This window comes from Coturnix japonica, chromosome 2, assembly GCF_001577835.2.
Source record: "Coturnix japonica isolate 7356 chromosome 2, Coturnix japonica 2.1, whole genome shotgun sequence".
In the NCBI taxonomy this organism is placed as follows: Eukaryota; Metazoa; Chordata; class Aves; order Galliformes; family Phasianidae; genus Coturnix; species Coturnix japonica.
Genome location: NC_029517.1, coordinates 22,520,483 through 22,543,566, shown reverse-complemented (window position 1 = coordinate 22,543,566; position 23,084 = coordinate 22,520,483). Strand labels below are relative to the sequence as shown.

The 23,084-nt window shown below is 40.7% G+C and overlaps 1 protein-coding gene and 1 long non-coding RNA gene across 5 annotated transcripts; both read left to right on the top strand.

Moving 5' to 3' along the window:
* The first annotated feature begins 7 nt into the window (after window positions 1–7).
* LOC116653029 lies at window positions 8–3,922 on the top strand. The gene is made up of 2 exons (XR_004306407.1): window positions 8–96; window positions 3,573–3,922. It is a non-coding gene; the product is annotated as an uncharacterized LOC116653029 (long non-coding RNA).
* A 5,993-nt stretch (window positions 3,923–9,915) lies between these two features.
* ASNS (asparagine synthetase (glutamine-hydrolyzing)) lies at window positions 9,916–22,875 on the top strand. Of its 4 annotated transcripts, none has more exons than XM_015853655.2 (13): window positions 9,931–10,046; window positions 10,655–10,679; window positions 10,765–11,032; window positions 12,397–12,634; window positions 13,137–13,322; window positions 13,431–13,532; window positions 15,420–15,547; window positions 16,296–16,422; window positions 17,785–17,891; window positions 18,424–18,524; window positions 19,580–19,661; window positions 19,902–20,057; window positions 21,510–22,875. In XM_015853655.2, the coding sequence occupies exons 3-13, from the start codon at window positions 10,784–10,786 to the stop codon at window positions 21,717–21,719; spliced, it is 1,686 nt and encodes a 561-aa protein (XP_015709141.1). In that variant the 5' UTR covers window positions 9,931–10,046; window positions 10,655–10,679; window positions 10,765–10,783; the 3' UTR covers window positions 21,720–22,875. The 4 variants fall into 4 exon arrangements, with proteins under 4 accessions (XP_015709139.1, XP_015709141.1, XP_015709143.1 ...); XM_015853656.2 differs by lacking the exon at window positions 9,931–10,046 and adding an exon at window positions 10,266–10,362; XM_015853653.1 differs by lacking the exon at window positions 10,655–10,679 and having other exon boundaries at window positions 9,916–10,046.
* Window positions 22,876–23,084: the final 209 nt, after the last annotated feature.

Below are 23,084 nucleotides of genomic sequence, written 5' to 3'. Positions count from 1 at the left end.
AAACGCCGCCCGCCTTCCCAGCAACGGTGACGTTGAGCTCTGGATCTTTTGTCGGGAAATGCGGTTAAACGTGGTGAACAATTGCGGGTTTAGAAGGTGTTGGCGTTACATTGTAATTACAGCGCGTTTTACAAGCAGCAGGAAGTTAACAGGGTTCTGCAGATAAGGGTTATAGTTTCGTAAAGGGCGAGGGCGCAGCTCCTGTTAGCGGGGTTCAATTTAGCTCAATTTGCGGGTTTTCCCTCCTGCACATCGATGTGTGCCCGCTCCGAAACCGGCACAGGGTGCGCCCTTCCTCGGCTCTGCCCCTCATGAGTCACTCGGCACAGCTGCACAAGATGCTGCTTCTGTGCCGGCTGCAGGAGCTCACGGTGCTTCGTGTCAGAGTTCCAGCCCTGCTTCACGGTATCACAGTATCACAGTCTGGTGCGGGTTGGAAGGGACCTTAGGGATCATCGAGTCCAACCCCCGGGATTCGAGCCTCTGTGTAGCAGAGCGGCACTTCTACCACTTGTGCCACAGGGGGATTCGAACTCGGGTCTCCGGTGTTGCAAGCGGCATTCCTTCACCCCGCTGCTTGTTGTGTTCTTGACACAGTAACCAGAAGTGAAAGTATCTCCCCGAGTTCCATTGCTGAAGGGGCAATGGTGAGGCGAGTGCGCTTGAAGAGTCTGAGTGTTCAACAGCCATAAATCACAAGGGCTGCTCTGAAAGTACTGCCTCTTATTATGGGCCCGTGACATTGTGCAAGTTGAACCTTCCCACCAATATATATGGTGTTGAGGAATATGATTTAGCCGGGAAGTATTGGTAATGGTTGGACTAGATGATCTTCTAGGTCTTTTCCAACCTTGATAATTCTGTGATTCCGTTATATGGCAGCAGAGGGGCAGGATGTGCAGGTGAAGCAAAGGTATGGCATTGAATTCCTCCATGTGGGGAGGAAAAAAACCACCACCCAGCAGCATTCACTGATGCTTGCTGAACGTTTATGGAGCCCCGATGGTGGATGTGAGCACAGTGAGGCAGTGGGTGGTGCGTATCAGCAGTGATGAGGGCGATGTGAAAGATAAGCTGTGTTCAGGACAGCCATGAAGGTGGTTATGATGGCAGCACGCAGGCTAAAATGCACAGCTGACAGTTGGGACTGGGTTGAAAAACAGTGTTTTGCAGCTGAGTTTTGCTATTAAACAGTGCTGTTGTGCTCTTTGTATCTGTTGTAGATAGCATGGAAATAAATAGGAGGTGTTACTTTTAGAGTGGCGTATCAGAAGCAATGGAATCGATGAAGGCAGCAGATGAGGTAGAGGTGTGTTTATTTCCTCCTTTTTAATGTTGTTTTCCACATCAGGTTCAGATTGGAGTTCTGTCTACCCATACCCATGGTGTGCCATAGCATTTTGAAAGAGGTAAAGTTTTCAAAATGTCTCATATTACAGGTATTTAACACCATGGAGCTGAACGCAAGACTTCATTTTGCTGGGCAAACCCGAAAGTCTGGTTTTGCATGGTGGGAGTGCTACTGCCAGGGACCATGGCCTGTCTGTCTATCACATACGTGTGCATGAGGTGCTGTGCTTTTTCACACCGACTTGTTTACTGAGTTATCTTATTCTTTGGCTACTTCGAAGGGAGAATTTCAAAGAGCAAAGGTTGAACAAACTGTAACTTAACAAAGGTCAGATATGGCCTGACTATTAATATCAGTATGCACACAATGTTCGCTCCAACAAAGAATGAATGAGAGAGAAAATGATGTTAAGTAATTTGGTTTACAAGGAAATTAGCTACTTCGTGGCATTATGCAAAACATCAGGGAAGGAGTGAGGAATTTCCCTATCTAGGTCAACACAAGACTGTTTCCTGAAAGCTTCCAAATGGTAACAGGGCAAAAGCAGGTTAAGAGCCCTCTGTCACTTTGCACATCACTGGGTAGTTCTTTGGGAGCTACTTGGCTGGGACTCTTCACCACAGAGCCCTTTGGTGAGTGCTTTAGAGTAAGTATCAATTCTAACAGCTACAGATCAGTGGCTTAACTCTGTACGTCCATGTGCAGGAGTCTGAGAATACAGGTGTCTACGTAGGTTGCTCCAAAAGTAATGCCTCTCTTTTATTTCCATGGAAGCTGCAACAGATAAAAAGAGCACAATAACACTATCTGATAGAGCAACTTCTCAGCTATTAAAAAAAAAGCAAACACCCCTTCCCCCCCCAAACACTGCCGTTTTTCTATATAGTCACTGTCATTACCTATGTGTTTTTGCCAGTGATGAAAAAGAGCCTACATGCTGCTCTTGTAACAATCTGCAGCAGCAGAGGTGACTCGCTGTTTCACAGATGCTATAATGGTGTTGCTAAGAAAATGTTGCCCATACAATGCATCTTTCTTCAGTCCAAACAGATGGTAAGTCAGAAGGTGCCAAATCTGAGCTATATGGTGGATGTTGTAGGACAGTCCACACAAGATTTGTAATGTCCTTCACTGTCTTCAAACTGGTAGGGGCCGTGCATTAACATGTTGCAAGGGGTGTCTTCTTCTCTAGCCTGACTCTTGAGTTTAGTCAGCCTCACAATGTAGTGGTGAGGGTCAATGGTTTTCCAAGTTCCAGGAAACCCAACATGACAGCTCCTTTCCTACCCCAGAAGGCAGTGCATATCATTTTGCCAACTGAAGGCCTCATCATTTTAATCAATGGGAAAATCACGTCACCACTTCACTGGCCGTTGTTTTAACTCTGGCTCGTGGTGGTGACACCACGTCTCATCACTGGTAATGATGTGATCCAGCAAAATATCACCTTCAACCTCATGTTTGTTCAATAGGTCCTGACAAACTTGCATATGGTGTTCTTTCTTTTCCTGTGTGAGCATTCATGGGACCCACCTGGTGCAAACTTCGGGATATTCCAGTGTGGCCAACACTGTTTCCAATGCATTGAAGCCAATATTCAGCTCTGCACATAGCTCCCTGATGATAATCCATTGATTCACATGGACTATCTGATGGAGGTACTCTTCATTTGGTGGCGTGACAGCTGTGTGTGGCTGTATGGAATGTGGCTTGTCTTTCATGTTGCTGTCTCCGCTGCTGAAATGTACCACCCGCCACCTCGCTGTGTCAAAACCCACTGTCTGCTCTCCGTAAACATCCAGTGAATGTCAGTGGGTGACATTTTATCTACATGGAGGAATTCAGTTCCACCTCTTTGCTTCATACACGCTTCCACGTTAGACACCGATTTGTCAGACCGCGCTTCTGCTGCCATCTGTCTCACAACAACAAAATGTGAAGGAATATTAGCGGGAAAGTTCAACTTCTATGCCATGTCGCCAACATCCATCTCTGATGTTGTGGGTCACCTTAACAGAATAGGAGGCATTGCTTTCAAAGCAGACTTGTTGTTAAGGGGAAAACCATGGGAATATATACGAATGAGTAATTTCCGTATTTTTTTAACTGCAAGCTACTTTTTTTTGTTCTCCATTCATTTTTGCTCACAGAGATGACAGTATTAAATATTATGTTTTATTTGCTTAATATTAATTATAAAATAAATCCTCTTATCTTTCAGATTCAGTGAGATCATTCTTCTCTAAAGAACTTACTACCAGTTCTTCATGAGCACGTGAACCCGCAAATCGTAGTTGCTGGCAAGCTGGAATCGCTAAAGTACACGTATAATTTATGCCTACGCTAAATCCTAGAGTGAAACAAAGGCCTTCAGGAAAGCAAACAGTTTCAATTTATTACCGTGACCTTCGCCTGCTTGACTTGTGAAGGTACACACTCATTTGGTGCTAGGTCCATACTGTCCATACGGTACTAAAACCACATACAGAGTTGTAAAACTAACTTACCTTATTACTGTCATCTATTTGAGAAAAGTGGATTATAATACAATAAAGAAAGGGGTTATCTGTGCTTAAGTATATTACCTCCTTCTTTTTTCACCCAAAGGATCATCTGGTTGGTTTATAGTCTGACCTCCTATTATGATAAGGGACTAAATTTGCTGTGTTTCTTGCACAAACAATGGAATTGCCATGCAATAATACACCTCACTGATCTGTACAGTTAGAAACAACATACGATCTCTGCATTGCATTCTCCATGTTAATTAGATGTGCTTTAAACAAATAATTAACTTAAAACAATCCACTGTGTTCAGCGGGTGCCAAAAACTTGAATGATATGCTTTGAGTGGCAGACTTGAAGAATAATTCCTGAATCTTGGTGATATTTTACAGAGTGTTTTAAAGAACATGAGGGAAAGGTGTTTTGTTCATTACCAAAATTAAAGGATTCTGAGTATCTTTATGTTTTGATTATAAACATAAGACAAATAGCAGTATGCTCTCATCCTTATTATTCTATAAGAAAAGCATTTCCCATGGGAGCTATTAGTAATAAGTGTGCGGTTGGACTGGATGATCTTTTAGGTCTTTTCCAACCTTGGTGATTCTATGATTCTATGATGTTTCTGTCCTGCTTAGACACCCAAAGCCCACTTCAGAATGCCTTGAGCTACACCCATACAAGTCAAAGGTAGGAGCTGTAACTATTTTATGACTTTTTTCAATCAAAATAAGTTGATGCAGCCCACCAGTATGGCATTCACTTATCACAAAACTAGAAAATGGTATTTGCCTTCAGTAGTGTGGTGTGTGGTGGGAAGGCATGCAGGAACATTGAAGGGTTATGAAGGGTTATGGTATTCCCTTGGATGGATGGAGTGAAACCTCAGTCTTTTCCACAGTGCTCTTTAGAAGTAGCTCTTGGCACGTATTATTCTGTAATCCATGCCCAGAGATTTTCTCAAGGAATGCTACTTGGTATGGACATAAATCACACTGACAGCTGAGCTAATAATTAGTCAGGCTGCCATAACAAAATGTACTTTCTGGCCCTGCTTTGTTTGTAGAAATGGCCTTGATAAACCAACTTTGGCACTTAAGAAAAATGGATCTCTTTTTATTCTTGTTACTGATATATTTCTGTACAGATAAGTACATTTCCATTTATTCTGCATCTGCGTGCAAGCTAAAAGGTAACCAGTGCAAATACTTTCTCTGTCAAATCCTATAGAAATGACACATGAAAGGTCCCAACCAAAAGAGGTACATTTCAGAATGGCTTGAAGTGTAGCCAACACTTGTGGGTACATTCTTTTGTTTGCCTGTCTCGTACCTTTTTCCTGGCAAAAGCAAAAAGGTTCCATGGCTGGATGCCAGAGATTCAAGCATCAATATCATATATTTGTGCTAAGGTGAGAGTTAACAGGAGATCTTAGTACATTCATGTTACCTTACTTTTCCTTAGAAAACAGAATAACGTGGAAAGCTTAAAGATGTTGGAATTAATGTTGGAAATCAAGCTTTTGCATTACTAGAAATACATTGTTACCTGAAATATCTGTGATGAGAAACAAGGTACAAATTAACATGCAGAACAAAGTTTTCTCTTACTTTCCATCTGTTAGTTGTTCAATTCTTTTGGTCCTTTTGAACTGATACTGCATTATACGTTTCTTTAGAATTAGTTTTCTACTGATTTTTGTCTCATCAGTTGTTTTCTTCTAATTAGGAAGAATTATCTTTCATGTTATCTTTTCTTTACATGTAAAGAAACAAAGCTATTTTTACAAAGTCTGTTGTTGAGATTTTCTGGCTATGGAAGAACAGAGAGGAGAGACATGGCCATTTTACTATTGGCATAACGCTAGTAACAATAATTACCTCTGTAAAGCATTCAGGACTAATTCATGGGGGGGTGTCAAATAGCTAGAGTACAGAGTAAATAGCTGTAATAAAGAAACAATGCAATCATTTGAAGGCTTTTCTACTGCTTGATCTAACGAATTAGTAAGAAGGCCCCACGTACTGACTGTGCAGTAAGCTGGGTTTCAGCACGCACTTGTGTGAGAAAACAAGAAAATAATTGGCTTAGTGTATGTGTTAGTGCAGTTGTTTTCCACGCTGCATTTTCTACAATGCAATTGCCAGCCTACTTCTTTCATTAAAGACCTTCGCTGCATTTGTTCCACACCTCTATTTCTGATAGCTGCAATACTAACAGGGAGACGATTTCTCTCTCTGAGCCAATAGCACTATCTACTGATGGGAAAGTGCAGCTGCACTCATATGTTTCAGAATAGCTTAGTTTCTCAGCCCTTTATAAACCAAATGATGATTTTACCTTTCAGACAGTATTCCATAATTGTCATTCTTCCCCCTCTAAATTGCATTTAGGAGGGCAAATGTGTGCATTTAAGCAATTTCACTGGATGCTTTTGGTATCTTCCAGACATAAAATGAAATACAATGCTTTAAAAGGCTGGAGCTGCACCACTGATGTGCGTGATAATGACTTTGTTAGAACCAAATCAAGTAATTCCAAATAAAAAATACATTCCAATGAGTATTAAGACTGTTATAAATGGTCAAACACAGGTTTTGCTGTTACAAATTTACACCAGCTACCCATGGCTCCTACAGTGGAATTTAGCTGTATTCTGGATCGTTTGTAATAAAACATCTGCTGAATTGGGCAAAATATCACAATGGGTGCTCCATGGTGAAAAAGGTGAACTGCAGATTGCGATTTGCCATTAATCCTGCTACACTGAGTACGTCTGTTAAAGGCCAGTTCGGCTGACACCTGATCTTTTGTACTGTATGAAAAAGAAGCGGGATTTAAATGAGTTCTACCAGTATGACTAAAAGCTCCAGAGAATTATTCTGCTTATTAGCATCAGAAAACTATTTTTTCCTGTCTTGTTTTGCAAGTTGTGTAAAAAGCATATGTAATAGTTCTTTGGTTTAGAGGTTTCTTCCCCTCCCCCCAGGGATAAGAGCATGAATTACACTGGACTTCTTCTCATTAGCCAAGACTGTTATTCAGTTAAAGTCAGCAACTCATTCCTCTGTGGTCTGGGGCCTCCTCACAAAAGACCCGTTGGTATGCCATATGCCATGCCTGCAATCTGCGCTGTATGGCCAGCAGCTCTTTCAGCAACCTTTTCTCATCTGTGCTAAGAAACATGGGGGATAATGGAAGGACTCGGGGCATTAGAAAGGATGCTGCGGCAGTGTAAAATGCTCAGTCTTTTGTGCAGGCAGTAACAAATCACCTTACTTTGTGTTTTCCCTCGCTGCTGCACTAGACATGCCTTCTTAGTACATTACTGAAGGTCTGAATGCCCAGCTCTAGAAAAGACATTCTTTTAACACTTCAGTGCTGTGACCTCTTAGCTCTGAGGTCAGAGCAAGTCTTATTTGTTTTGAAGCTTAACATAATTAAGCAGAAAGAAAAGAAAAAGGATTAAATGAGAGAGTCTATAGCAAAAGGAACTCCCAGTGGAAGAGACAACTACTTTTTATACCAAGAGAGAGAGGATTTTGTCTGGAGGACAAAAAGTCTGCATATCCTTTACATGTCTCCAAAGGATGAAAAGAGAATACAAAGGACTGAAAGAAAAAGAGATATATTAAAAACTGTAGGAGCAGACAGTGCAGTTATAGGATGGTAAGACCTTTAGAAGCTGCAATCACAAAGGTCTCTGACATGGGGTGCAATTCCACTGGGTAAAAGGTAGACTGAGTGATACAAATGTGAGCCTATCTATCTTGCTTCAAGCTACAGATCTGAAAACAGCTTTTCATCCTGACAGCTTCTGTTTTCTGGTTGTTTGGGTTTATTTTTCCCATTTAGATCTAAGTGTTAAAGCATGTTGCTGCCTTAGAGCTTGAGTGCAATCACTCAAACTTTTTGCCTGTTTAGCACATCATGTTACTGTTCTCCTGGGGAAGGAAAACCAAATTAGGAAAGGGGCTTTGCTCTCTATATACACATACCCCTGACATATAATCATGCATTTCAATTTTGAGAGGTATTATCAGACCACAGATATCACATAGTAAACGCGCATGTATCAAACTGAACATTTTTGTATTTGTAAAGACAGACCGAGTATGAGATATATTATCTATGCCAACCCATGCATTTGTGGGAGGAATTGATCTCCAGCTTCCACTGTGTCCAGCCCATCAAGTAATTTCTTCCAATGTGTAATAGGCTGGCAAGACTGTCGTGGCATAAGGATGTTTCTATTGGCTCTATTAGCAGAAACAGCCTTTTGTTTTCAAGCTCAGTTCCCGTCCTAGAATGTATACTAGGCTGCTGCCAGGAAGAGCATTTGCTGTTTGCCACTTGGTTCTCCCTGCCCCAAGGACAGCATCACGTTCTTGTCACAGTATGCATGCAGGAACAGGAGGTGTCTGTGGTACACAGCCTCCTGCACAACAGTCATTTGTGGGTGTTCACATACACAAACAAGTCATAGTAGCATATCCCATTCGGGTGAGCCTATGATGATGTGTGGTGATGTGCTACTGCAGCAAATATGTGAAAGAAAAAAGTTCAAACCGAAAAATAGAGGATTCTTGGAGATCTGCACCCAGCTTATAGCGCGAACGTCCAGTCCCTGAGAGTAGAAAAAAGGATTACTCAAAGCATCTGGAAACGGCCTATTCCCATGACTCCATTACTACATCGGTTAGGATTAGAAATGATGTTGCAATTCATGATGTGTAAGGCTAAATGGAGGGCAGTTGGCTCATGCTAAAAATGGATATCGGGTGCAAAGGATGTCATAAGGGTGTGGACAAGACACATATGCCCACATATGTCCCCATATGGGGACAAGACACTCCCCACAGCCAAATCCCTCAAATTGTCCATAAATATCCAGTGGCTGGATTATACTGAAGGGGTACCAAAAGGTTGACTAGATCTTCCCAAAACCTTCCAAGCAGTCCCAGTACTTCCACCTGAGTACACCAAGGACTGTAACACACCTGACTAACCAGACTTCTGTCTTAAAACTCAGTTTAATGTAGTTTTATTAGAACTCAACATGATTCATGTATAACTAACCGACCAGCATCCACGATTCAGGCCCATCTCTAGGGGAGTTGATCACAAGTTGAAATCTGCAGCTGTCAAAGGCCAATTTAAGCTTGTCAAGCATCAGAATAATAAAGAATATAGGAATGAGTCTGTTTGCAAAGAGTCTACAAAGAAGGCTGTGATCTTGGCATACAGAAATGGGAAAGCTGGAATACTTGTGAAAGCTCCTTCGAGGAAGGAGGTCAGCTAAAGGAAATGAACTGCCATTGCGTGTGGCTACTAACAGCCTTCTTGAAGTATGTGGTTGGATGTTAGGTATTGAAGTATTTAGGTTGGATGTTAGGGGGAAGTTCTTCACTAGGAGAGTGGTCAGGCCCTGGAACAGGCTGCCCAGGGAGGTTGTGGATGCCCCGTCCTTGGAGGTGTTCAAGACCAGGTTGGACGGGGCCCTGGGCAACCTGATCTAGTAAATGTGTATGTTTGGTGGCCCTGCCAGGCAGGGGGGTTGGAACTACATGATCCTTGAGGTCCCTTCCAACCCGGGTAATTCTGTGATTCTGTGATGTGTGGAGAATAAAGGTTTATATTAAGCACTTCTCTTCCTAGCTTTATCTGAAGAATTAATTCACTTCAGTATTTTCAAAGGGAAAAAGGCAAAACTGCCCATTAATGAAGCTGACACAGGCATCAAAATCCCTTGTGCTCCAGACTCTCACAGCTCCGCTGCCCTTCTCCGCACATTCCAGGGCCTGCATATCTTTCTTGTAGGGAGGGGCCCCAAACCGAACCCAATAAGGCAACCACATGGCGGAGTTCTGACGGCTACAGATCACCCTCACAAACCTCCCTGTGAACCTAAGGAGTGCCACATCGCCTAAAGGCTCCCGTTTTTCTTTACAAGGGATGGCGCACTCCAGATTCCTGGCCCTAAGGGGCAGCCTTCAACTCTGGGCGGCCACAACGAGCCGGCCTCGGCCTGCCCGAGCCGGGGGCGGGCGCCGTATGATGAAACCTGCCCGCGGGTTTCAGCAGGCGGCAGGGGAGGAGCTCGGCTACCGCTCGCTGCCTGGCACCGCGGCCGCTTCTTTCTGCTCGGCGCAGCTCGGACAGCGGCACTACTGCAGGCGGCCGGCACGGGGTAGGAGCCCGGGCGGGCGTGGGACCGGCGGGCTGCAGGGTCACCCCGCCGCTCCTTCCGGGCCCTCGCCCGCCGCCGTTCTTCAGCCAGGCTGGGGGTGGAGGGAGGCTGCCCGGCGCCGCGGAGGAAGGGGCGGCCCAGGCCATCTGTGTGGGGGGAACTCGAGGTTGTGGTGTGCTGGGAGGTCGGGTGTGATCGCCTGTCTGGGGCTGAGGGGCGGGCTGTCGCGGATTGCTCGCTGTTTGGTTCTATGGAAGAGCAGAAGACTCAGGGGGGAGGGGCAGCCTGATGCACGGCATGGGGAAGGAGCGTACAGGTATCGCTTATTGCCCTGCTGCTGCCTTCTCCAAACCCGGCTCTGGTCCGACCAGTAGGTCGGTGGTGATGGGCAAGCATTCTGATGGCACTTAATGAGGCTGAATGCCTGTCCTTTCCTGCTGCTTAAACTGAATTTCTTGAGCTGGTCGAGGGTTGCTTATCATACCTATATGCTGAGTTTTACCTTGTGTTAATAAGGTCTGCTGCTCTCTTTATCAATTATCTTTATAGTCCAGCAGTTGATATCCTGCTTTTTTTATTTATCAACATGTTGTATCCGTGCTTTCCAGCTGTCATTTCCTGCATGTAGGTCAGGTAGGTGATTGGACTTAATGTTCTGTAAGGCTTCCTTCAGCTTAGGTGATTCTGTGTGCTTACTGAACGTGTTTTCCATTTCCAGGTAACTCAGCAGCTTCACAATGTGCGGTATCTGGGCCTTGTTTGGAAGTGATGAATGCCTTTCTGTCCAGTGTCTGAGTGCCATGAAGATAGCGCATAGAGGTCCTGATGCATTTCGTTTTGAGAATGTAAATGGATTCACCAACTGTTGTTTTGGTTTTCACCGCCTTGCGGTTGTTGACCAGCTGTATGGCATGCAGCCGATCCGGGTGAAGAAGTTCCCTTATCTGTGGCTGTGTTACAATGGAGAAATCTACAATTTCAAACAGGTAAGTGTATGGGTCGTAGAGTCATAGCATATCCTGAGCTCAAATGTCATCGAGATAGTGGGACTCCACACAGGACTGCCCAAAACCATATCCCGTGCCTGAGAGCATTGTCCATATGGTTTGTATATTGCTGCTGAACTTTGTGTGCCAGTGCTGAGATGTGTTTCTTGTAAAGGGAAGTGATTCAGATCATCCAAAATTAGAGTATAAAACAGCTTACGGTTTTTGACTGATTCTGAATCATGCTGCAACTAAATGCTTAAAATGGATCAGAAATTGAGCATGGTGGTATTAGAAATACATGAATCTGAAGTGTCTTACATTTCTAACACACAGCAGTTTTGAAGTCGGGCTGCTGTCAGCAATGTCATTGGGAGTTTGTTTGAGTAGGAAGTGGACTAATATTATTTAATCTATTAAGTATCTGGGTATCTGAAAGGTAGGATGTACATATGGCAGGGCAAAGTGTGTGTGAAGGGTATTGTATCAGCAGTCTGTAATATTCATTTTGTTTTGCGTTATATTTTTGCTGTATGGAGTAAAAATCACTCTCAGTTCATGTTACACACAGAAACCTAAGGGGAATGTAATTATGTAAAGCTTGGTGTTCTGTCAGCAGGAACTTGTTTGGCTGTTTTCCTTACCTTGGTTTAGAGCCTTCTTTCTTTTTCTTACCTATGAAAGAATCATTGGTGAAATGGCCATTGTATTTAGGGCAATGCCTTAGTTATTTTAATATCTGATCAATTTGAGCCAAATCTTTGTCCCATGAATAGCATTAAAGCCAAAGAACATAAGTTAAAATGCAAAAGCACTGATTATATGGAGCTTCTTCACTTTCTAGTGTTTAACTGAAACAAACTCCCACCATCCCCCATCTTCAACCCCTAGGTGTCCAAAAGTTGTTGAAAGGCCGCTAGAAGCAGCACTAGAAGAACATGAATTATGCTTGGTCTTAATGCAGCTGTCTTCTGTTTCCGGTCCTGTTTTGAGTGGGATTTTTAGAACCAGTGGCTGCCTCCTTCTGCCTTTTCTCTATGGAAGATGTGCTTCTTAAAGCCAGGGTTGTGTGCCTGCAGTTTTATTTCTCCTAACAGAAGTGCTTCCCTGAAAACAGGCCATAATGCACATTGCTTGAGTTTGCAGAATTAGTCTGTGTTGGCTTTGAGACGGTCCTGGATAATATTTTGAGAACAAAAGTGTAATTTCCTTCTTTGTTGGAAATATCTATGAAACTTAGTGCTCTGTTTTATGAAACAAAAACCCTTATTTTCTTTAGCAAGTTTCCTTTATGGTTGTTTTGTTTTGTTTTTCCTTCAATTGTTAAGCAGTATTTGCAGCTGTTTGTGTATTTCTTTTCTTAGTTGCAGAAGCAGTTTGGATTTGAGTATCAAACACTGGTAGATGGTGAGGTTATCCTTCATCTTTACAACAGAGGAGGAATAGAACAAACAGCATCTATGCTAGATGGAGTATTTGCTTTCATCCTTCTGGACACAGCAAACAGAAAAGTGTTTCTGGCAAGAGATACCTATGGAGTCAGACCACTGTTCAAGGTGCTGACTGACGATGGATTTTTGGGTGTCTGTTCTGAGGCAAAAGGTAAACAGTTGTGTTGAGCATCTAGTATTAAGTATTGTTATTGGAGGCACAAGATACTTAAGTTACCCCAAAGTTGAAATGTAGTCTATAGAGCTAGGCTGGATTTATGCTTCAATAAATGATATTAGAATTTGTTCCTGGCATTCAATGGGATGTAATGCCGCAAGAACTTAGAATCTCTAAGGTCCCTTCCAACCCGCACGAGACTATGATACTATGATACTATGATCTGTAAAAGCCAAGAATTTTAAAACCCTACTGAAATTTCTTGTAGCTTTGGATAATTTTTTAATGGATGCTTATTTTATATGATGAGATGGTGTTTGTTTGTTTGTTTTTCCTTTGTGACGACACTTTCACTGTTATTTATGTATTTATTTGTAAGTAACTCTCTCTAGTTTTAACACTTGCATAAACAAATCTGAAGTTTAGCGAAGTATACCTTAAATATTCCAGGTTAAACTCTCTCTCTTTTTTTTATTTCCTCCTGTTTTATCTATAGGACTTATCAACTTAAAGCATTCAACATCCTTATTTCCTAAAGTGGAACCATTTCTTCCGGGTCATTATGAAGTGCTGGACTTGAAGCCCTCTGGCAAGGTTGCGTCAGTAGAAGTAGTAAAGTTTCATAGCTATAAAGATGAACCACTCCACGCTGCTTGTGATACAGTGGAAAATCTGCCTTCAGGTAGCACAGCAAATCATTTCCTATTAGTCCTGATTAAAAAGTGTGAATAAACTCATCATCTTTGGTTATTAAACTATCTTTTGGTTTTGTCTTCTTTCTCCTGGACAGGTTTTGATCTTGAAACAGTGAAGAGCAACATCCGTGTTCTGTTTGAAAATGCTGTTAGAAAGCGTTTGATGGCTCACAGAAGGATTGGTTGTCTTTTGTCAGGTAAATAGCATGAAAAGCAACTATTCTGTGTCTTCTTTCACTTCCCAGCCATCATCGACCAATTAGAGGAAAGAATACTGACTGTTCTGCTGTGATGTGCCTGAAGTGATCTGAGTCTTCTGTTTGCTTTCTTAATTACAGAGAACTTAATGGTCTGTGATAAAGTTTTCTAGTTTACAAATATCTTGAAAGTCGTATGCTTGTGAAGTTTGCTCTAGGCTGGGATGTTGTCTTGTTGAGGAAATAACCATTGTTAACTAAGAAGAGAAAAAGATAGTTTTATTGAAAAATCACCAAATATACTCTGAAGCGTAAAAGAGAGGATTGTTTCAGAAAGCAAATGGTACTGAAATTCTTACTTGTCATATTCTTTGCCTTACCGTACATCACAGACTGCCCCTTGTTTACCAAATTACAGGGGAGCTTCTGGACCAAAATTACTTAGTTCACTCATTTTCAGGTGAGGTAGTAGCTTGTGGTAGTACAAGAAGTTGATTTCTGACTTAGCTGATCAGAGTGATGTGGTGGTTCATTCTTGCGGAGGTAAGGCTCTGTAGCCATAGGACTGGCATCTTATTCACTGTGTTTTTGTAGCACTTCTTGGTATTTCTGGGTAGAGTTCTGATAACACTGTTTATTCTTGCACTGAACATCAGCAGTTACGCTCATTTTTCACGTATCCTAGCAAGAGTGCATCTGAATGAGAGAGAACAGTCCAGGAGATTATTGGTCCAGGAATATTGGAGTATTTCTTTGCTATGACATGATAAAAAGAAGGAGGGAAGTAAATGAAACATGGAGATGTGCAGTGCTGGAATGTCTCAGACACAGTAAATATCTAAAAGTTTGTTTTGGAACAGGCTTTTTAAATGAGAGGACAGTAGATTACTCAGTTGGTACTCACATGTACACTGCATATAAGTGGTAAAACTCAAGTCCTGTATTAGTAAGATACCAGAGTGTCTCCATGCTTCACAATTTTGAGTGTACCTGGAACATCACAGATAGAGATGCTTGCTTTACCAATCTCAAAGGGATTGGAAGTCAGCTTCACAGTAGAAACACAGTTGTTCACATTTCCCTGATTTTCAATCCCAAGCACTCAGTTTGATTTCTGTGCTGTTTTTCCTCTCACTTTGCGTGTAATTCACATAATTTCTAAAGGGAATTTTTTTGTCAGGGAAAGGTTCCCACTGTGAGTGATCAGGGTGGGAATGTTTGCTAATACACTCAGCTGAAAAACTAGGTACAGAGTGTAGGAAACAAGCAAAAGGACATACTGACTTCTCTGCTAGAACTGCAGGCAAGTACAGGAGAACAGATACTGTGCTTTGCTCAGTACTTAAAAGGGAGAGCAACAAGTGGACAAGGAGCAGCAGAACTAGCTATTCTGAGTAAAACAGAAGAGTCTTAGGATGTCTCTTGGCATTTTATTGTTTGTCTGTTTTCCAAACTGTTCAAATGTATTTCACTCAAAATGTTAAACATGCTTTTAAAAAATGATCAGGGAAAGATTCTTACACCAAATGTTCTGTTGTAGGTGAAACAATAGGTTTTTGCTTTGTTTTATTCAAACAGCAAATTGAAAACAATTTTTGCTTAGTTTTTTTAGTAAGGTAACATATGTAGAAGATGATGGAGAGCAGTTTTGAGATGAAGAGTAAACCCAGCTGTAGCAGAGTTGAGAAGGGACATCTCTAGTTGTACAGTGTTAAGCAGAGGTAAATGTGCGGCTTTACAGAAGTGCTTTAAATTCATGTTGCTTAAAAATGAAACCTGCATGTGAAATTGTGCAATCTAGAGTTAGTGCATCTAGAAGGAAATAAAAAACAGTCAGTCATCAAACCAAATAATCTGGCATTTTGTTCTTTGTTTTGTTTGTAAAAGGGGGCTTAGATTCCAGCTTGGTTGCAGCTGTTCTTCTGAAACTGATGAAAGAAATGAACATAAAATATCCACTACAAACCTTTGCAATTGGGATGGAAAACAGTCCTGATTTACTGGCTGCCAGAAAGGTATAGTAAATATCGCTTCCAGGTTGTTCGGAGTTGTTATTAAAGAATGCATGTTAATTGTGCTAACTTCTTAATGCGGTGTTGATTGTGGTGCTGATTAAAATGTTAAGATGTAAATCAGTTGGCTGTGAATCATTTAGTGCAACATCTGCCGCTTAATTAATGGCTACAAAAAGAGGATTAGCTATTTTTTCTTTATTTTTTTGGAAGACCTTTTGTGATGGGCTATTACTTTATTGTTACTAAAGGAAACTGCACTTCAGAATGGTGTCCTACTCCTAAAACCTCTCGTTTTTATGGTCAGTCACCATGCTATTGTTCCTCTGCTAATGGCATTTGTTTGTAAGTTAAATACTTCAAGTTCCTTGTCAGCATCTTGAATTAAGAGCCACGTACAAATGTTTGGGTATCTGTGGTACCCTTTGGATATCCAGCTGTCATAACTTTTGAGCTGCCTTTTCTCTTCTGAGTAAACTGCAGAGTATTTAAATCCTCTGCAGCTTCTGTTAGGCTTTGGGAAGGCAGTCCAACATTCTCCAATCCTGACTGAGCACTGTATAGTTGGGAAGTGTTCCCTTTAACAAAGTACCACTGCAAGTGGGAGTGGCTGCTACAGTGTTGTCTTTTCTTGTCCTTAAGTCCTATAATTCTCACTGTTTATGTCATAAGGGAGCTGATGCTTCCAATGGGAGTGTTTAAAAATGTTTTAATTGAAGAGTGATACATTATTGTAACTTCTTGCCAACAGGTGGCAGCACATATAGGCAGTGAGCACCATGAAGTAATATTTAATTCTGAAGAGGGAATTCAGGCAGTAGAGGAGGTTATCTTCTCTTTGGAAACCTATGATATAACAACAGTAAGAGCTTCAATCGGTAAGATTTTTAATAGCAATACTCGTTTTGTATTGCTTTAATAACATTCTATGCGAAACTCTTTCATCATTAACTGTTGTAGAACTTGGGAACTGAGAATCCCGAGTTCCTACTTCCAGCTCTCATCTGTGACATCACATTTAGGCCAAACTGGTTATTATTTTCAAAGTCACTGACTGTATAAGACATTGTTAAAAGCTATTCCTGAAACTCTGTGAAGAAAAAGGAATGTGAGATAAAAAATATTTCATTTATGGGTCTAGGTTTTCCATTCTGATAAGTATGAACCTTGGAAAAAGAAGGAAAACATACAGGTTATATGAGGCATAGCCTGTATTTAAGGCATAGTGTTTGAGGCACTCAGTGTTACCATAGTGGAGCAGTTATGGATGGTTACCACATTTCTTGCATAATCTTAATAATAAAGTGAACTATTCATTATCACCACCTGGTAATACATGCACATTGAAGTAAGGTAGACTTCTCCTAATGTATGCTTGATTCTGAGAAATGACAGAAGTCACTAACAGGTTTTTAGAAAACTAAGTTATCAACATGATAAGAATGAAAAGCCCCAATCTAGTGTGGCCTTGTGCCTAATGCAAGCTGTGACATTTTACCCAGTTACATTTACATCAGCCTATAGCTTTGTAAACAAATTAATAAGCCATATAGATAAAACAGTTTTGAAAACTCAGGTACCTGAATGGAATTTTACATTTTGCAGTGTGAAATACTGAAAACATTTGTTTGAAAAATAAAGCCAACTTTTCATCTGCTCTCCTTATTTTGTGATTATTTCCTGTCAAGAAATATAGTAAAATAGTTCCTTTTCAATCGGTCTTTAATACTTCTGTTACAAAAGCATATTGTTAATAAATACTTTTTCAAAAAAAAAAAAAAAAAGATGGCCTTATCTGGTTCAATCCACAGTGGCAGAGATAAGCAGCAAATTTTGCTGGTATTTTTGTTCTCCAAAGCTGGAAGGTTTGTTTTTTTTCAGCACTCTGCTGAGATTAAACATGCTTCATTTCTAATTGAGTTGGAAGAACTTCTGTGTTTGTTCCCATGGGAATCTTCCAGCATTCCCAGGATGACTAATGCACACATCTTTCATGTTTTGAGTGCAAACTGTAAGTACACAGTTTAGATGTATGTGCAGCATTTAGTTTGTGTGGCTGGTGATGGTTGGTTTTGAACAACAACGAGGTTGTTGCATGTTAGTGCATGTTAGTGCACTGCAGTTCTCTGCTACAGGAGAAATTATTGTAAGCAAGAAACTTCTAAGATACTAAATTAAAACTGTACCAGCTGTGCATATCATATACAGCTGTATTTTAATAACTTCATTCTTCTTTTAAGGTATGTATCTTGTCTCCAAATATATACGCAAGAAAACAGACAGTGTGGTCATTTTTTCGGGAGAAGGATCAGATGAGTTGACTCAAGGATATATATATTTCCATAAAGTAAGTGTATTTCCAGCAGGCCCTTGGACTTCTTGTTCTCCCCTTAAATAGAAAATCTCTACTGAGATTTCAAGGCATAAAGTTTGAGAGTTGTCCTCACAGCTATATACCTGTTGAGACTTTCTCTTGAGGTGGTATAAAATCCAAGGGACTCGATCACTTGGAAAAGTAACTTCTTCAAACTTGCTTGGACTGTTACTTCTCGCGTGTATTCTTTGCTAGTTCTCAGACCGGGCGAGTCTTGCTTGAGCTCCTGAAAATGAATATAACTAAAATTAGGACTCTGTATGCTTCCAATTTACAATGATGCATTTGCAAAGGGGTGCATTGGTCTTACACCTTTGTTTTGTACTTGAAGAGAGACTGCTTATTTCTGTAAGTAGATATCTGGGAATCTTAGTGTGCAAGTTGGACAAGTTTTAGTCACCTGTCACAGACTTGCTTGGCACATGCAAATGTAGGATAGTGAGTAATGTTTTCCTTACTGCAGCTGTATTAGATTTTCATGCTACATACACGTGTCTGGTTACAGGCACCATCTCCTGAGGAGGCTGCAGAAGAGAGTGAGAGGCTTCTGAAGGAGCTCTACCTGTTTGATGTACTCCGTGCAGACAGAACTACTGCAGCACATGGGTAAGGTGTGGTCTCTTGGATGCTGAGGACACCTGATTTAAGAGCATAACAAGATTATAGAAGTTCCTTTGCCATTGAGAAGGCTGTAATGGTTACTTGTTGACTTGTTGCAGCTTGAACTACTGAATGCTTTAGAATACTGTGTCACGTGATAACTTTATTATTGTCTGGATCTAAACTACTCTGATTCATCAGAGTAGTTTACATCAGTCTTAAGAGCAATAGTAACAAATCTATCTAGAACAGGATGCAGTCTGTTCTCTGCTTGAACTCTGTATCTAGTATAGCATCTCCATTTGCCTTTGAAGTTACGAAGCTTAATGTTTCTTGAGGGAAAACACTGAGAATGGTTCTTCCTACCAAAGACACAGTTACTGTAATTTTATTTGTTGCCTACATTACTCTAATGTTATTTATTGCTTTCAAGTGTCCTTAAAAGCCATGTCATCTATAAGAGAATGTTAGCAGAAAGACTGTATTTGTATACTTGCTACTGACATATCCTACATATGCTACAGGATAAGTAGGCAACAGCTGAATGGTGTCTATACAGGCTCTTTCAACATTTTCTGGACATACAAATGTCGATTTCAGAAATAACAGTAGAAATCTTTGCTTGATTCTGTGACATCTTTACAAATACTGATGCAAATCCCACTCAGCAGCTTGCTGGTTCTTGGTAGCTCTCTAGAGGCAAACAGATTTTTCAATGTATTTTTGTTTATGTGAAACAACAGATGTTGCAAATCCTGCAGGACTGTAGTTTGTAAATTCATTGTACAGGATGCTTCCCAGCAGATGGCGTCATAAATCATCTGAAATCTGTAGTTAATCCACTCAGACAATAAACTTAACTCTCCAAATGATGAATTAAATGGTGTTATTCATGAATTAGTCATGAGTTAGTCATGAATACAAGTGAAATTCCTTCCAATTAAAAGCAGAAAATCTCGTGCTGATGTGAAAGACAAAGACAGCTTAACTGTTACGGATTTTATAAGTAACTCATGTGTTGGATTAATTCAGTATCTCTTCTGTTTTTCTCCCCCATTTAGTCTTGAGCTCAGAGTCCCGTTTTTGGATCATCGCTTTACTTCTTATTATTTATCTCTACCAGCAGAACTGCGAATTCCAAAGGTGTGTAAAACTACATTTGAACCCAAATACAAACTTAAAAATCAGCAACTGTGTGTTCTAAGCATGATTGAATTGCTGAATTCCATGTAATCGAGTATGATTTTAAATATATTGAAATATTGGACTACTGGGTACTCTTTTCTGTTTCCTTTTGAAAGGAAATAATTTCTTAGCCAAGTATTTAAATCTTTGTACTGCAGTTCCTGAGACTTATGGCATTGTTTGTCATTCTGCAAATAGAATGGAATCGAAAAATACCTTTTAAGGCAATCCTTTGAAGATTCCAACTTGCTTCCCAAAGAAATACTCTGGAGACCCAAAGAAGCTTTCAGTGATGGTATTGCATCAGTAAAGAAATCCTGGTTTTCTATTCTACAGGACTATATTGATCAACAGGTATAGTACCACAGTATTTGGGGTTTTTCTCTTTCACATTTAGTTATATTGAGATATTGCTGCCAAAGAGGAAACAGATCATATGCTTAGTTGGGAGAAAAAAAAATATGATAGTAAATTGAGTTTCATGATGGAGGAGCAAGAAAAGTTTTAATCAGTAGCCTTCCAGCTATCCAAGTTTGTAGAATTGCAGAATGGCAGGGATTGGAAGGGACCTTAAAAAATTATCTAGTTCCAACCCCACTGCTGTAGGCAGGGCTGCTTCCCACTAGGTCAGGCTGCCCAGGGCCCCATCCAGCCTGGCCTTAAATGCCGTCAGAGATGGGGCCGGGATGGGAGTTGCTTAAAGACATTTGAAATCATAGATATAAAGAAATGCTAGAGCCTGGCAGAAATGACTGTAAGGAAATGAGTATCATTTAAGTATCTGGATTGCAAATTAGATTCTGTATTGGCAAACACAATTTCTGGGCTATAAGCAAAGCAGCTGCTTCAGTTGAAGACACTTGCATGAACTTACTCTGCAGTGAAGTAACAGTATAATTACTATAATGCCCTTTCTTGTTCATTTCATTTGTTTTTTCCTAGCTATGCCTAGCTAAGCCCTTTTGTTTTTTAATGCCTCTCTTTGCATTGATAACCACTGAAGACTTACAGCATTTTGACTTCAGACAAAGGATAGTCTCTGGTGCATAGAGGTGGTTAATCACTGAGAAGAAGGATTAACAACCCATTTTATACCAGAGCTCTGTTACGCTGAAATATTTGTAGTTAGGCCTATGGATGGGCACTTGTCTGTCTTACTACCAACTGTGTGACCCCTTCTCTACTTTATCCACAGGCAAGAAAGTAGTTGGGTCACACAGTAGTGTTGTGCTGCCCCTACTGAGCCTGTAATGGTGTAGTAGGTGCAATTTTATTTCATGTCTGCGGGGTATTACACAACGTGTTGTGCAGGTTTTCTTCCTTCCTTTCTTAGCCACATCAGCAGCTGCAAGTGTCTTCTGCCTCTGCATCCTGGGTCTTCTGATGCTAAGAGCATAGTTATACTAGTAGAGTGAACAGCTCAGTAAGAGCAGAAAAGAGAAGGATGCCATTTACATGGAAGAAGACTGCTTCAAGTTACGCCAGGTGACTCACAGTGAAGAGCAGGATAAGAAAAAAAGGGGTTATTTGAGCTTAATAACAAAGGGAAATTATATGTACTCTCATGTAATACAGAGAGAAACATTAACAGCACTGGACATGTAGTTATGTGTCTGTAAAGATGGAAAGGAGCCTGTGACAAAAGTTCACCTGTGAGAAACCTCTGTCTGCCTTTAGAATAGGTTTGTATGGTTTCTTTAAAAACTTATAGGCCACTTATGGTGATGAATTCTTATTATTGACTTTCAGCAAATTGGCTTGTGTTAATTAGAAAGCAGCTTAATGTGAATTCTGCTGTTTCTGCAGGTTGATGACCTTCTGCTGGAAAAAGCAGCGGAGAAATATCCATTCAATCCTCCTAGAACAAAAGAAAGTTACTACTACCGTCAGATCTTTGAGAAGCACTACCCAGGGCGAAGCAACTGGCTGCCCCACTACTGGATGCCAAGATGGGTTAAAGCAACTGATCCTTCCGCTCGCACATTGAAACATTACAAGTCAGCTGCTCAAGAGTAGCTGTTGATATAATCCCCTAAATACAAGTGCTGCAAGCAATTTGCATGCGCTCTCCTTTTAAAAGAAAAAATAAATATGCGAGCCTAAAGCTTAAGTGGTCTTTGAGAAGGATTTTGAAAATAATATTGAAAATAAGAGCTTTTTGTGGTTATTAGTCTATTATAAAATTAATCCTGCTGTACCAAAATTTTGAAATTCATGGGAAAATACTTTATAGAAGAGTTTGGTTCCTTATGTGACTGTCTCAAATGTATTGATTTGCCTCGCAGACATTTAGTATATTTTAATGTGAACTTGAGGCAAAGTGATACAAACTGTTGTGCGTCCTCTGAGAATAAGGCAAGTTCACCTGAACTGTTTAGTGATTTGTACTCCTCAGTATTGGGGTTTGTCTGTATTACTCTGTTCTGACTTTTTTTCCAGTAATTCATGAGAACCTTGGTCTAGTTTTGGAAAGAATATGTAGCTGTGAAGAGGTGATTACTAGTGTTGATAACGGTGGTGGTAATGGGTCATACTTAAATGAAACTAATGGGAATCTTCCTTGTTACTGCAAAGCCACAAGTTGTCCCTTTTGAATCTTTTAAATATACCATCTGTCTAAAGTTAGCCGTGACTGTTATCAAAGAGAAGCTGAGTTATGTCTTTGTTTCTAACTCAGGGTCTTCGACTTTTAAATGTATTTGTTATTCTTGAAAACAGCACTAACTGGGTGATTTGCGTCAGTCTGATGGAAGTTACATGACTAAATATTTCAAGCATTTTTTCACTTACTGTGAGATGGAAAGACTGACTGTTGCTGCTCAGCTGCGTGTGATCAACTGTGTGATGAGCCAGCCCTCTTAACCATGGATTGTAGGCAGACAAAGCACCTTCAAAAACAATGGGATTAGGGACCTTGCTTAAGAAAATGGAAAAAGGAAAAGAAAACAGATTTCATTAAGAATTTTTAATGATGTTAAGGACAATTTTTTTATTACTTGTGTAGGAACAGGGGCTGCTTTTTTAAAGGTAACATGAAACAAAAGTATGAGTGCTGCAGACTGACTTGACTACCATCGTGCTAGACAGTAGTCTAGTTAAACATCCCTCTTGACAAGGAAACCAAAGCCATAAGCAATTCTGATATTAAAAAAAATAATAACTCATAAAGTGATTGATGGTCTGTTCATTACTTTTTTCACCCCTCCTAATCCACTGAATCTCTTTGAATTTCTGAATTTGCATCTTTGATTCAGAAATCTCGCGGTGGGACTGCGGAGTCCAGGAACTGTCCAGCGTTACAAGTAGTGGCCAGATTTTGCCTTGCGTGTACTTGTTAGTTGTAAACATGCCAAGAGTAAGACAATACATTTCTACAGACCT

Bases quoted from the DNA above. Each gene is read 5' to 3' on its own strand.
- ASNS (XM_015853653.1), top strand. From the start codon at position 10,784: ATGTGCGGTATCTGGGCCTTGTTTGGAAGTGATGAATGCCTTTCTGTC. The intron at 13,323-13,430 runs GTAGCACAGCAA...TCTCCTGGACAG, and splicing joins AGTGGAAAATCTGCCTTCAG to GTTTTGATCTTGAAACAGTG. The intron at 13,533-15,419 runs GTAAATAGCATG...TGTTTGTAAAAG, and splicing joins GATTGGTTGTCTTTTGTCAG to GGGGCTTAGATTCCAGCTTG.